This window comes from Cyrtonyx montezumae, unplaced genomic scaffold (genome assembly GCF_038088225.1).
Source record: "Cyrtonyx montezumae isolate F1298 unplaced genomic scaffold, pur_monq_1.0 scaffold_23, whole genome shotgun sequence".
Classification (NCBI taxonomy): Eukaryota; Metazoa; Chordata; class Aves; order Galliformes; family Odontophoridae; genus Cyrtonyx; species Cyrtonyx montezumae.
In genome coordinates, this window is record NW_027071970.1 from 4,979,770 (window position 1) to 4,994,633 (window position 14,864).

Consider the following 14,864-nt stretch of genomic DNA (forward strand, 5'->3'; position numbering starts at 1 on the left):
GGTTATCCCGGGTCATCTTATCCTGTCTGTTGGATGATGCTTTGCTGACACTGATCTTGAAGACAGAAAAAATGAAGACAATCTTAATTCTGCTGATAAGAGTGGGAGGAAGACTTTTGCTTTTTCCCCACTCTTTCCTCAACCAACCTGCAACACTAGCTAGGAACATCTGCTAAACTCAGCCTTCAGAATGGGTGTAAATGACAGCAAGGAGGGCTCAGTGACCTTTAATCACCAACTTGTGCAGATTAGACATAGATAAGAACAAACACAGATCTTGATGCCAATAAGCAACCCTTTTCTGTAATGACTGAAACAGAAGCTTGAGATGGGAAGAATGGACCTGTGTTCTCCATGTTGGAAGGATCTGAATTTTTCTTAAAGGACTCAGATGAGACCATGTTCTGCTAGAATACCAAGAAATCAGAGTGGCTGTGGTTAGAAGGGACCTCTGGAGATCATCTAGCCCAAACCCCTGCTCAAGCAGATTCAGTTGGAGCAGGCTGCTCAGGATCATGTCCATTAGGGCTCTAAACAGCCCCTCCAGATGATGGCCCCACAACCCGTCTGTTCCAGGGTTTGACTACCTTCACAGTTAAGTGCTAAATAAAAGACATTTCTTTTTGCAAGTTTCTTCTCACAAAAGTACCACCCCAAAAGCCACACCCCCAAAGGGCAACTGACAAAGCAGTATACCTAAGACTTTACTGATCCAGAACAGGAAGCTGCAGTGAAGTGCCAAATCCAATAGGTAAAGTTGCACGTCCTGATGATTAATGTAATCTACAAATAGTGCTTCTTACATGAATCCTGCATGCAAACTTCCACATATATAAATACTCATGTCTGGAAAAAGACTCTTAATTAGTTCTCAAGAGAAGTCTTTTTCTTTCACAACAGCTAAACATCACAAATTACCAAAATGCTCCATCAGAAATCCACGCTACTGTCAACCTCTATAGAGGATAAAATCTTGTTCTGAAGTAGCGTCAAGGATGACTGTTTTTTAGCAGGAGAGAGAAGTTTTTCATTTCCTATGGTTTGGGATCTTTTCTGCAGATGGGGATGGCACCCAGCAGTGTGGAGGCATTGGAAGGATGTATTCAAAGTTAAACCCAAAGGCAATCAAGTTGAGCAGCAATTCTGCTTGATTAAACTGTGTCAAAATCTGAGTCTTACCTGGGTCTAGACACGTAAATTTGCAGCACTCTTTGGGATCTTTGCGATACTGCTGACATCCCTGGGGCCGCTCACACAAAGCAGCCACACACATTTCTGGTTCACCATTATGACATGTGCAGCTCAAGCAGGGATCGTCCCCTTTTGGAGTAAAATAGTAGCCTTCATCAACAATGTTGTCTTTGATATCAACGCACGTCTGGCCTAGAACAGAAATGCACATCAATACCCAAGTGTCTGTGAGCCTGCCAGAGGTCCAGTTTGATCTATTACAAAACATGACTCGTAAACATAAGCAGATCATCAGTTAAAAGCATCAAAACAACTTTTAAAAGGAGTGGGGAAGATAAATGGATTGTCTGGAGATGTGCAGGGATGATTTACTGCTCAAAATTGACAATGTGAATGTTAAGTATTTAATGGAATTGACATGCTTTCAGGTGTCCTCTTCAGGACAGAGAAAAGCAAGCAGTCTGAGAAGGACAAGCTTCAATGTCATGTCTCCTGCAACTCCCTCCCAGCCTCCTGGTACCTAAAATAACTGAACCTTCTCTGGATCAAATCTGCAGGACACTCCCAACAGGTCAGGCCTAAAAAGGGGGACAGGCAAAATTCACTCCCTTGCCTTCACTGCATATTCATCCCTGCACAGTGAAGGAAGTTCAGGTGGCTTTAGCCCACTGTCCACTCCACAGACTTGTAAAACAGAGAAGAGCAACACAGACTGCTCTGGGATCCTATAGCCTGAAACAACTGGAAGTTGCTTTATTTAAAAATAAACCATAAATATGTGTTTACTCATATGTGTTTATGTGATGCTAACAATTTAAGAGCAATACTGACCAAGAAAAGCATACCTAGCTGCTTAAAAATATTTTTTCATGCATGAAAACCTGCACTGTGGCTGACAACCACCCATTATGATGCTCCTATTTCAAGTAAAAGTCTTAATTTTTTTTCCTCCTTTTTAATTTACTAGGCAAAAGTCAGAAAAGATAACTAACAGATTTGTCCATATTTGTTACATGGATATTTAAGCACACAGTTAACACTAAGCTGAAAGCAACTTACTCCTTTTGCAGAGGAATGATGACTTCTCGTAGCAGTTTTCAGCATACCAGCTGTGTAAACCATGGTGCCGAAGGGTGGGAAAATGGAAACACTGAAGCTGGGCACAAAGAACGTTCTCATTTTCAGACATAGCCGTACCAAAGATAGGGTCAGGGGGTAAAAATACTTCCGAAGAGCCTAGAGAACGAGATGCATTGGTATGAGCAGCCTGGGGGTAAGCAAAGCTTCAGAAAGGCTCTGTGGTGTCAATCATTTCATGCACACCAACGCTCACCAGGGCCACTGTCCTCAGCTTTAGCTTCCATTAGCAGCACTCGTCCGGGGGAAGGCAAAGAGTGGGGAGGGAAGGGGTGACTCACAGAGACAAGGCTGCTTTCTCGAAGAGCCATGCAATTCTGCCATTCTGCAGTAGTAGGAGTGATGTTCTGTTATCTCTACAAATGCTTCTCTCCAGGGTCCTGTGGGGTTTGTCTGTCAGTTTGGATCTGCTAAGGGGAAACTGAGCAGGGACCAGTACACCTTAAGGTGTGTGATGCTGCTGCTGTGTGGAGGTATGTGCTGTCTGGTCCTCCCAGTCCATGCAACTGTTAAAAGACTGCATTGAGATGTGTTCAAAAGAATAGGGGCTTAGCATCAGGTTATTTCTCCCACAGCAGGCTGTGGGAAACGTGGTAAAGGCATTGCACAACTTGAAAAATTTGGCTTCTGACCAGTGTCTTACTGTCACGTCAGCTGGTTACTTACTGTTAAATCAATTGGTATTCAAAGTAGTGCAGATTAATGTGAGACCAAGAGACAATAATGAAAATTAGTCTGTGTGACAGGTCTTCAGGAGCCTGCTTTCCAAATCTGTGTGCTTATACACTGAGTTCAGCTCCTGCAGCTGTTCTATTAGGCAGTCATGTCATGTGATGGTCTTTTTCAACACTTAATCTGATGATTTTTAATGTAATTAGGCTCCCTCACAATTTTTTGAGGGTTTACAATCTGTATTTCCCACTAGTGGATTAAAATTTTCAAGCTATAGGACCCTAAATCACTTCTGAAACAGATAGTAGAAAGTCACTGCCTTACTACAGGTCCAACTCAGTGGAACTTAAGTAAAAGCTTTCAGATGCTACTGAACACTACCACGTGCTTTATTTCAGATGGCTATTATTTTAGTAAACAAATGCCTTGCAAGTGAAAGACTAAATGGCACTGAGAAGGCTGAAATTCACATGATGCACCAAGTTAAATACAACTTGTAATACAAACAGGTATTGCTCTTGTCTGATTTATGTCTCCCTCGTCACAAATACTTGGTCAGCAGATGGCAGTGCAGTCAACTTTCTGAAGAGCAAAGGAAGGTCCTTTTAAGGAGAATCATTTTTCTTGGAGTTCATAGGCAAAACCTACCTGTGTGAACAGTTCTGACAAGGCCAGGGGTCACTAACCCTTTAGTCAAAAAGTTGGGACCCCCCACTTCCCCCATCATCTCGCTGACGCTGGGAGGCACCTGCACGTGCTTTACTTGAAGGAACTAACAGAAATGTTCCTGCCTGCACCAGAAGGAACAGTTTCCTCAGAATATTCAATCAAACCCTTTTAGGTAAATGACAAAAGAAATCAATACTTTTGTGCATGGCAGCACAGTGAAACATCATCATCACTGGAAAGCTATGCAGGGTTCAAGGAGTACCTTGTGCATCAAAAGTACTATTTTTCAACATCCAACTGTTTCCCAGAATTCTGCTCATAATTATGCATCCGTACATAACAGAGAGTTATTCTTGCAGATTTCCCATTAGTGGAAGCTGTATCTGAGAACAAAACTACTCTGAGCAGTTTTCCAATGCAGTACTGCAGGGAGGGAGTTCACAGTGCTGATGCTTCAAATACCATAACAGCATACATTAGTCTGTGCAAATAGCAGAATTGGGAACCAACTGTTAATACAGATATTCAACACAAAGAATGATATGCTACCAAGTGGATTTTTCCTTTTCTCAGCTTATCAAAGGGGAAAAACCCAAATAAATTGAATAAAACATGTTCTTTCTACAATGCCTCACTGAAAAGTTATTTTACACTTGAAAAAAGGCATGTGTATTAAACACTTCTGTTTTGATACTGTAAAGCAAAGCAGTTCCCCTAAAGCATTTTGACGCCATCAGTGAAAGAGATGATGTAATTCCTGCAGAAAATACCCACTCTTTAAGAAAGCTTCCATGAACCATTCAACAAAACAATAGTTGCAGAGGCCTACCTTTGTAAGCTACTTCCCAGTGTCCTTCTAGAGAGTGATTTCTGTTGGTGATTACATATTGATATCCAACCCAGAACCTACAAAAAAAAAATACTATTCTAAAGATACAAGCTAAAAATGTACTAAGAAATGCAAAAACACTACAGGAAACTTAATGATACAGTCATAATTAAAAACTAACTTTGAAAATACTCTGATGAACTTTTCCTTAAAATTTCAGCCCATAAGTTTAAAAGTAAGAAGAGATAACACTGAGGGATAAAGGTACTTGACAGTTTCCCATGTTCACAGACAGCTCACGATTCAATTTCCATGCATAAGCAACACGTTCTGGTTATGACAGCACTACAGTACCTTGAATTCAAAAACACTCACAGGCAAAAAACATACAAATAAATGGTTTGCTGTGAACTAACAGAATGAAATATCTTAAGTCACCAAAACACAGTCCTTGCAGCTCAGAATGGCATTTTACATCATTCTCATCTCAAACTTGCAGTCTTTGTCAGAAATACTGGTACTTAATGGAAACAAAAATTGTGTTGAACATTCTAAAGAAATACTATTTATGTACAGCACAGTGTGGCAGTCCATCACTGTAAAATTCATCCTCTCTGTGGTAGTTCAAGACTACTAACACGGTGCTGAGACAGCCTGAAAACAGAAAGACTACAGTGAATTGTAGCCTATTAATCTACTAATGCTACTTAAAACACAAAACCCAGAGATGGCCACTGCCATCTCTTACAGCATGCTCTTGCAGGGTTATTAACCTGAAATCAATGCTACCATTAGATTTGCTAGGCAAACCCAACTACCAGCAATTATACCTCAGGGAAACTGTTCTCATGTGAGATCTCTGTTCCTTCCTTCATACTCACCTACGTTGGTCCTTCCTGACAAATGTCTTTTCTTCCAAGTCCCACTCCTGTGCCAGGATAAACCTGAGCTCCTGGTCTGCAGTGAAGGTGGCGAGGGATCCGTTCACCCGCTGACATGTCTGCACGGCGTCCCAGTAGTTCTCCCCATTTAAATAGACTCTGTAACAGCTGGCTGTGCCCTCGTAGTGATGCCACCCTGTTGGGCACTTTCCTAGGAAACATGAAGAATAGAAGGGAAAGCATTCCCCCCAAATTAGGATCCTTGAGGTAATACATCCTAATCAGTTTATGACAATACAACATGTAATCACTTGCACGTGTATACCCAACAGACAGTCTGTACTTTACCTCACCAGTAGGAGGTGCACGCACTACAGCTCATGGGAGACTTACTTTACTAATGCTCTTCATAAAGGGATTTTCTTTAAATGGACTGAAAAACTCCTAATGATGCTTCATTGCACTGTCACAGCCTTTAAATTCTTTAATTAAGGCTGATGATCTACTAAGGAAGCTTTTCCCTCAACAGCTTTAAAAATCCAATCATTTTGATCAGGGGGTTGGACTCAACGATCTCTAGAGGTCCTTTCCAACCCCTACAATTCTGTGATCAATCCAAGTCAAAACAAGCAGCAAGCACAAACCAGAGGTAGCCAACTTAATGACTGCATCTTCCTATTAGGAGGTTTAGCAACAAGCCCAGCTTGCTGTGAAGTTTCCAGCATTCTTTTAGGAACAGATACAGTAGCATTTGCCTACCCCAGCTCAGTCTACTACTGAAGATGATGGGGGTTCTGGGGCAGCGGCAGTCAGCCTTGAGAAACTTCACTGCAAAGTGGATCTTTAGGAATTAGGAAGGTGATGGCACAAACTGTTGCCTGTTTTCTCTCAATTCTCTCAGAAGGGAATATGCAACAAAAGCCTTGAAGCATCTGTGGATGAGACAGACCCATGGGCTTTTGATGGCTGGCATTCTTGGAGGTGATGGTTAACTAATGTAATCACAGAGGCAAGCTGATGAAATTTAGAAAACATGAAATACAATATTAGCACTTGCATTTGCACTATTAATATTGCACGACACCTAAGTAAGATACTTTAAATTCACAAATTGTTTTATGTTTATTGCAAGCTTAAGAACTCCCTTCAGAAACAGTGATCTTTATCATCAAATAATGACACGCATTTAGATTTGAATCCCTTTAAGTATCCTTCCCTGGTCCCCATTTCTATTTAAAAAGCAATGGGATCTTTTAAGATCTACTGGTCATGCCACTAGGATAGAACTGAATAAATATTAATCAAACTGCAGATCATTTTAGATATTGCAGTATCAGTTACTAAATTGCTTTGTTGTCCTCCACAAATTTGACAACCAAGTTGGCTATTGGAATCCATAACAGATCAAAATGCCCTTTTTAATAAGCTTCTCCTCTCCTTCCCCCATCCTAAAAAGCAACGAAGAGATGAGTTTGTACTTTTGTTAATCACTTGACTTCTCCAGAATTCTGCCATGCCTTGTTCTCTGCATGTTCCCTTCCTAGCCTGTCCCATCCATCCCTCCAAATCTAATCAATATGCTATCTCACTCCCAAATCACTGGATGATCCACAGAGCATAAAGAGAACAAGATAAGAGAAGTGAGACTTCAATGTTCTGGTCCTGAAGAGACTCAGAGGCATCAGTTACTACAAGCTATCAGCAAGAAGGACAGCTGCAGAATATTTACAAGTATTTAGATAAGGCTAACACTCCTCAAGAATATTTCCTCAAGAACATTTATCTTAAAAAGGCTGTGAAACTCACAACATCTGAGATGTACTTAGTTTCTTTAAAAATATCTTCAAAATGACTTCAATCAAGAGCAATTGATTTTGGTTTTTTGTTGTGTAAAAACAAGACTACAGGAAGTAGTCTGGAGGAAGTTTGATAGTTTGCATCCATCCGACTGCTATATAAACCATGCATTATAACAGCACACATAAATGAAATGTGCAGAACTCTTCAAGAGTACCGAAAATGAACTAAAATCTGTCAAAAACTCATGCAAGAGAAGCTATTAATTTTCCTTTATGAAAAATTAGTCTGAATTGTTAAACTAATTAGCAGAAAGATGGGCCAGATTTCCCAGGCTGCAACTTACTGCTAAATCGGACAGGCTGTGCCACATTGACGGTGTGGAAGCGGGTTGTCTCTCCTCCTCTCCCTCGATTATGCCTGGAGTCCACATTCTCCTTCCCATGGTAAGTGCGCTGGTCCCCTGTCAAGCCTAAGGACAAGAAGGAGCAGTCAGTACCAGTGAAAGATGGAACAAAGCAGAGCTGGTTTTACTAAGCTTTTTCTGGGTTTTAATTCAAGACAGATACATAGGTAGGGAAGCAAAGGTGGCAGACCTCTGCAGTCACAGCCTGGCCGTGTCACTAGGGATGTAACCAAAATCCTTAGAGCTGAAAAGAACCAACACAACATTATGTGAGTCCTGCAAAGAAAAATATTCTGGTAGATTTTCAACAACAGCAGTTGTGCACAGATCTTGTCACTTGCCCTTTCAGTTGCTGCAGCAAATGCACCATTCCCAGTGCATTGTCTGCTCTCGTTTGCAGAACTTCCTCCTCTCCAGCTGTGCACTCAAAGGCATACACAGTTTTTTTCAATGTATTTTTCAACACATTCTCTGAGATCTAGGACAATCAGGAAAGGACATCCCTTGTCAGCCAGAAGAACAAGGTGTTTTATTTCTTCTCAAGCTCCTGAAACAAACGCTTGCTCATAATTGCTGAAAAAAGTGCAAAGGTCCTAACCTGGGAGTCAGGGCTTGTGAATGGGTGCATGAGACAAGCAGACTCAGGAGCTCAGGAAACCACAATGCAAGCTGTAATTCCACAAAGGGGAGCAGGGCTTTCCAGGAGCAAATGAGCACACAGAGCCAGGTACTGTCACTCAGCCAGCAAAACTAGCAAATCCATAGCTAGTACAGCTGGAAGGGTGGGAGGAGAAGCCTTTGAGAAAGACTGAGATGAACACGAAGTTTAATATGGAAATAAGGTATTAACCTCAAAACAAAAAAAAATGAAAAATCTGAGAATTTAAGCATTGAAATACCTCCTTGTATGTCACCTAATACCACCAGCTGCTATTTGAGCTAACAGAACAGCATGAAGAGCCTTGCAGACATATTTCTTATAAAAAGAATCAGCTTACTTCCTTTTAAAGCTGATTAGCTCAATGTACCCTCCCCTAAACCTAATAAAGCAGCTATGGCCCCAAATAGAGAGCAGCTACATAGATTTCTCTAACAGGCTTATCTGTTTGAAATATATTCAAAATTACATGAATCAAACTTCCTTCTTTAAAATTACATATAAACAGCAAAAGAACCAAAGCAATTTGCTGGTAATTTAAACACAGTCGGAGGCTGCTGGTTGTGTTACCCAGGGGACAGACTTTGAGAAGATCCACCATCAGACAATGTAGTCCTTGGGACAAACTGCTGATGAGAGTCTAGGAAGAGCAGAGTAGCTTTGCAATCATCTGGCACCAGCACACTGAGTTTTCCCCATGTTAATGGGATAAGCAAGGGATATTTGATTATCAAGTTACCCTAGGAATTACATGTCCATGGAGATCACCCGTTAAGAAATGGCTGTGTGTAATGAACTCACATGGCCATACAGGAATAAAACAGTAATTCCAATATTCAATATTAGAACAGACTATTTATCACAGGGAGAAGTTAATGCCAAGAAATTCAGTTAGTGTACACTTCAAAGGGCATAAAATGGCAAAGTAATTCAACAATGTGGACTACTGATTATTTTTATTAAAGGCCAATTTATTTTTAGTTTTAGGATTGGACTGCTGTTAATCCTAATGTTTCAGCAGCACTACTTATACTATGATCTTCAAAGCGTTACTAAGACACTAAAAAAGCAAATCTTCAATTAATGTTAATTTTCAAGTCTTAATATAATTAATGTAGATTGCTGTATCGAAGATGAACCAAGCTCAGCATGGGAAGCCCTATTTTCCCCGGTATTAAATGGTAACATGTAAAATAAAATAAAACCAAACGCAAGAAGCATTAGTCCCCTTTCTGAAGTGCGAGCAGATGCAACACCATATGGCTGACCCTTCACAGCTAAACAGAACGCCCACGAGTACTTAACAATTTAACTCCTCCAGGAATAAAAGAGGAGTTCATAGGTTTTAATATGCAAGATTAACAAAGGGTTACTTGGGTCAACATCTTCAGTTGAGAGAATTTATGCTAGATGCCTTGAGAAATAGCTCCACAGCTCACACAAAGTGAGCTCAGTCAAACACCAGCAGAGGAGACCACTGCTCCTTCCCCAGCACTTGCTAACATGATGTGCCCGTGTCAGCAGCCCTACTTCTGAAACAAAGCAGGTTCTGGAGGCACAGAGCACCTCTATAGGTCCTCCTTCATGCCCAGTGCTGTCAGCTGCTTAATAATTTGGAGCTCTTCAAATATAAAATTGCTTCTATTTGACCTGAATTTCCTGTCTCTGAGAAAAGCAAGATGACATATTTTTCCAGGGCAATAAGGGAAGACCACACTAACAAGCCTGCAAATTACTTGACTGTCATGAAAAGAAGTTGCAGATTCAAATGGCAAAAGGTGTAATTGGACTAGTTTGCTATTGTGCTGTTGCAGTATGCAGCAGAATCAGCTGTTCCTGTTTCCTTCATTAAAGACATTTCTATCTTCAGAAGGAATAGTGCCACGAGCTGAGTGTTCAGATAACAGCCTAAGCCAGAAGACCAAAACCTATGTTTCATCAGTGCTTGTAAAAGGAAAACATGCATTTTTAGTGCTTATGTGCAAAGTTAATATTCTGAAAGCTATTAATTTAGGGAAGATGAGCTACTTCCCAAATCCTTCATTTTCTAAATACTAAAGAAACAACACACATGAGATAGCAGTATTTTCCCAAGCCAACAGCTTTATGTTTTGACTATGCCAGAAATGGGATTTGCATGTTAATTATGGGGGAAGGCCAAAAATGGGTTCAGGGAACGATTTGTGGGGCACAGTTTCACTTTTCCCCTTGCAAAGCACTGCATGCAGAGCAGGAACATCCTCCAAGGTGCTTCCAAATGGATCAGGCCACGATTAGCATTCATGCAACTCCTTCCAATTTACAAACAGTCGCTAATTCACTCCAGCATGTTTACGGGCTGAGTAATACACCATCAGGAAAGTTGCCCAACGTGTCTGATTACGTGACTGTTTTCAGCTGTTTCAAACTTGAAGCTACCTATTTAGAAGGAAAGCTTGCCATGCCGGCTGGCTCCTACCACATTTTGTGGTGGTAAACTGTTTCAGAACAAAAGTGAAGAGGAAGGTACTTTGCTTATCCTCTAACTGCCTTCTAGCTGAACAAGAGTTGGCACTCCTGACTGCAAAGCACAGCCCTGAGAACTCAGAAATAAAGTTCTATCTCTCGCACACAAGCCTTATTATTCCTCCTGGGGGCAGGGGAAAAATGGAGGAGACAAATGCCATCATGTTAGGTCAGAAACAAATGGGGCTTGCCCATTATTCAGAGTTAAGTTGTCCACAGTTTTCCACATCTATCCACAGAGCTTGGCTCTACAGCATTTACCCATAGGAGCTTCCTTCAGCACTTTCCTTGGAGGCACTGAGGGATGAACATGCCCTTCAGCAGCAGGGAACGCTCCTCTTCGGCACTTCTCAGTGTCCCTTATCCCTCAGACCATGTGAAAGGATGCAAAAAGCCAAGCAGTGCAGAAGAAACACGTGCTGAGAACACACAAAAGTGAGCTGGCAGCAGCTGAGCCAGGAGCAGGCTGGAACAGAGGCGTGCTGGGCAGCGCTGCAGGGGGGAGCAAACACGGTGCTCAATGGCAAACACTGCTCAGAGGAGCTGGAAGGGAAGCTGCAAGCTACCATACAGACCTAAGTCTGCTTTGTACAGAAAAAAAGGGCACACAGAAGAAAGTAGCCTGAAGTATTAAGAGAAGTATGTGCAGGGTCAGGACTCATGCAGGGTGAATCCTGGGATTTGGGAAGAAGCAATGTTTCCCAGAGTTCCTGTGCCACAGCAAACAAGTCACTCCAGCCAAGCACTTCATGAGGACGGATGTGCCATTAAGATAGGTCTGGTCTGCAGCTGCAATTAAATGCAAGAGGAGCTACACTTGAAGCAAAGGGCATGCTGCCTAGCACTAAGCACTGGGGAGGACAGGCTTCTGACATTTCCTTTTGGACACTCAAAGTGCTAGACCTGGAATCTCTGCATTTCCCTCATAAACAGGGAATTCCAGCACACCTCTCCATTCAAAGTGTGTCAAAATGAAATATGAAAGCTACCTTTTTCCCTAGCCCTCAAACTCTCCTACCACCACATTACCTACCGAATCTCTAGAAAGCTTTTAATTCAATCTGGTAATCTGAGAGGTGAGAGAAGTTCAGGATTAAATCCAATTTTACACCTGAAGATTTGGAAATGTAGTTCAGATGTCCACAGAGAGGGGTGATTCCTCTCAGGTCTGGCAGCTCCACTCAGTTGTGCCAGGCTGGGAAACAGATGAAACAGCCCAGCATCCTGCTGTACTGAGCACCAGTCAAACCCATGGAGTGCCCTGACAATAAGGAGCTCAAACACCACCAGGGAGGGGAAAAACGATGCTCTGTGTATGAGTTCAGCATGCCTTCAGAAAAGGCATGCAATTCATCAGAGGCTATTTATCATTATTTAGCTTTTTTAAAAAGGGGGCAGAGGGGGAAAGAGATGTACTAAAACGTATGTCAATGCCAACAGTTTAAAGATCTCAGTACATTGTAGTTCATAATATATGAACAAACACTCCAATTAAGGAAGGAAATGAAAGACTAACCAACGGAAATGCTTTTCCCAATGTATCATTAAGCAAAGAAGCATAGGGTTGGAACACTTCTGGAAGGAGTGTTGAAGCTTCCTGGCCATGAGCAAACAGAAAGACAGGTGATAATTTGTGGAAGAAGAACACATTGTATGAGCAACCTCAGCTGCAGACATCTTCCTTCCCCTAAAACTTCTGGCTGTCTATTTTGTACACATGTGGTCTGACAAATAAAAAATCATTTAATAGACTCATTCAGACTTTCTATAAATGAATGTCTCACCTAATTTTGTTCTGGAGAAGATGTTAAAAGAAATGATCCTAACAAAGTAGTATTATGGTTTGGGATGCTTCCCGTACTTCAGACAACACACAATCACCAAACAGTTTTATTACTGGATGATTCTCTTAATTCAATAGGAGATTTATTTCTAACGTGAAAGAAATCAGGCTGAAAAAACGTGAATGGTGCCAAATAACTTCCAGTGGCCTTATATTAAATCACTGCAAATAGCAAAATAACAAAGTAGTCATTGAAACACACCCTCATCAGAACCGCAGAAACCTAGCTCACCACCACCGATGTTTTCCGGGTTGCTCACGCTGCAGTGTGCCATTAGCAGCCCAAAGGCTGGAAAGTGAAAAGCTTTGCAATCACACTCTGAGCCCTTCCTTGTAAGCTTTCTCTTAATGCTTCAGAGAGATTCCATCCCTTTTAATTTTAAGATGTTTTAATTCTCCAAGTTTCACAAGCCAAAGTGGCTTCACTAACTTGTTCTTTTAGTGTTCAGTTTGCCTTTATTGAAATTAAGAACATTAATTACAAAGTATTTAAATTTAGCTGAATCATCCCATAATTACTCATTTGAATTTAAAGGTATTTTCTAAATTTAAAGCTGCATCACCTCTTGTTAATTCAGAGGCCAAAGAAGAAAGTTATCACTCCTGAGTATGACTTTGTGCTACTATTATTAGTTGCTTTAGTTTCCCAATCAATGTCTCAGCAGTTGGTCGGTCCCATGACTTTCCCCAGCCTGAGAAATACATGCTCTTCCAAGCTTAACTTGGCCTCGGCAGCATTACTTGAATTCATTTTGTCCTTCTTCATACTCCAACATACCATCCACATGCACAGCAGCACACACACTCGTCCCTATTCTTGACAGTTCACATAGCATATGCTCTTCAACGCCCATTTCAGGTCACAATGCTATCCACTAAATTTCTGTTACAGGTATAATAGAGTTTTATGACCTACACCAGTAGTTCCCGTTCCTCTGGTTTGCTGGCTGCCTCCTTGCATTACTGTGCAAATATCTCACTTCTTGCCACACCCAGCTTGCTGGCTGCTTTAACTTTGCACAGCCTTTTCCACCAATTACTTATCCAATTAATCTTTTCATCAAGTGGAGCACTTTCCTTTTGTATGCTTTCCATCATTTTCCCCTCTAATATTCTCTATGTCAGTTATTCTCCTATTCCTGTGTACGAACACAGAGATGAATCAAGTCTCTCCCACGTGCTTGCAGTCATTCCTTGAAGGTCCTCCCACCACAACAGGCCAGACAGCCCAACGAGACCTACACCCCAAAGGCTGAGCCCATCCACTGAGAAACTGCACTTCTATAAAATCCTTGCCCTAGCCTTACACCAAAATGCTCTTCGTAGACCCAGTCAATGAGTCATCATCCTCCCACTGCAAACATCATGCAACAGCTTCAGCCTGCTGACTGATCCTGTAGGCAAATCATCATTTTGGACTCGTGGGGTATTTCAATACCCGTGCTTCTTGAGTAAATCCAAACATTAATGTGACTTTTTAATGAGCTATTGACTTTCACTGACCTCCAGAACTTGCAGATCCCCAGCTCTTCATATTTGGTCAAAAACAGCTAATAAGGAGGAAGAATGACATCACAACTATAAAAGCATCTGTCTTTAAGGACATCCACATCCTGAATAACAGCCTCAAACAGAAGTTGCATTAATGACATGGCTTAATTTTCAGAAACTAGGAAGTTCCTCTCCCCACCCCCTGCAAACATACCCACTCACAGAAACCAGACAAAAGCCTAAAAAAAAAAAGGCACTGAGCACATTCTTTTAATTATCCATGCACGGCACACAGTGGGAAGACAGCTAACGAGTGCAAAGTTTCAAACACTGAGTGTTGGATTTGCTTTACTATTTCCACTTAAAAAAATACAACTATTTAGAACAGCTTGCTCCTGTAAAACACCAATGCTACTATTTGGTAGCACCTCTGCAACTAAAGTAGCTTGAAACTCAGAATGACCACAGACAGGCTGAACACAGTGATGTGAACGTGATTCTCTCCCAACCAAATTAAGTACCTCAGAGGCAAAGAGCTTCGTAAAACAGTTTTTGAACACAGCTTAGCCATGTTGGAGAGGTAAGAGTTTTGAATTGTGCCACAGTTGAATTCTAAGCTATGCTCTCAGATTCCTGCTTCACCACTGTCAGAAAACAAACTAATAAAATGATAGGTCCTTTCACTTCTAAGATACATTAGAAAAGAATTACATTGGCCAGTGTGTAAAGAACACAAATGAGAATGTTCATATTTGTGATTCTACATTCAAATTCTTCTTTTTTTA

The 14,864-nt window shown here is 41.3% G+C and overlaps 1 protein-coding gene across 2 annotated transcripts in view; it reads right to left on the minus strand.

Moving 5' to 3' along the window:
* The window catches only part of DGCR2 (DiGeorge syndrome critical region gene 2), a 35,360-nt gene that overhangs the window by 5,487 nt on the left and 15,009 nt on the right, over positions 1–14,864 (minus strand). The window contains exons 3-7 of one of the 2 annotated variants that reach the window (XM_065738974.1): positions 7,523–7,648; positions 5,380–5,590; positions 4,499–4,575; positions 2,251–2,427; positions 1,180–1,383 (exon numbers count right to left, since the gene is read on the minus strand). In XM_065738974.1, the coding sequence (XP_065595046.1) occupies positions 1,180–1,383; positions 2,251–2,427; positions 4,499–4,575; positions 5,380–5,590; positions 7,523–7,648 (795 nt within the window). Of the gene's footprint in view, positions 1–1,179; positions 1,384–2,250; positions 2,428–4,498; positions 4,576–5,379; positions 5,598–7,520; positions 7,649–14,864 lie in introns of both variants that reach the window. The other variant, XM_065738973.1, reaches the window with a different exon arrangement.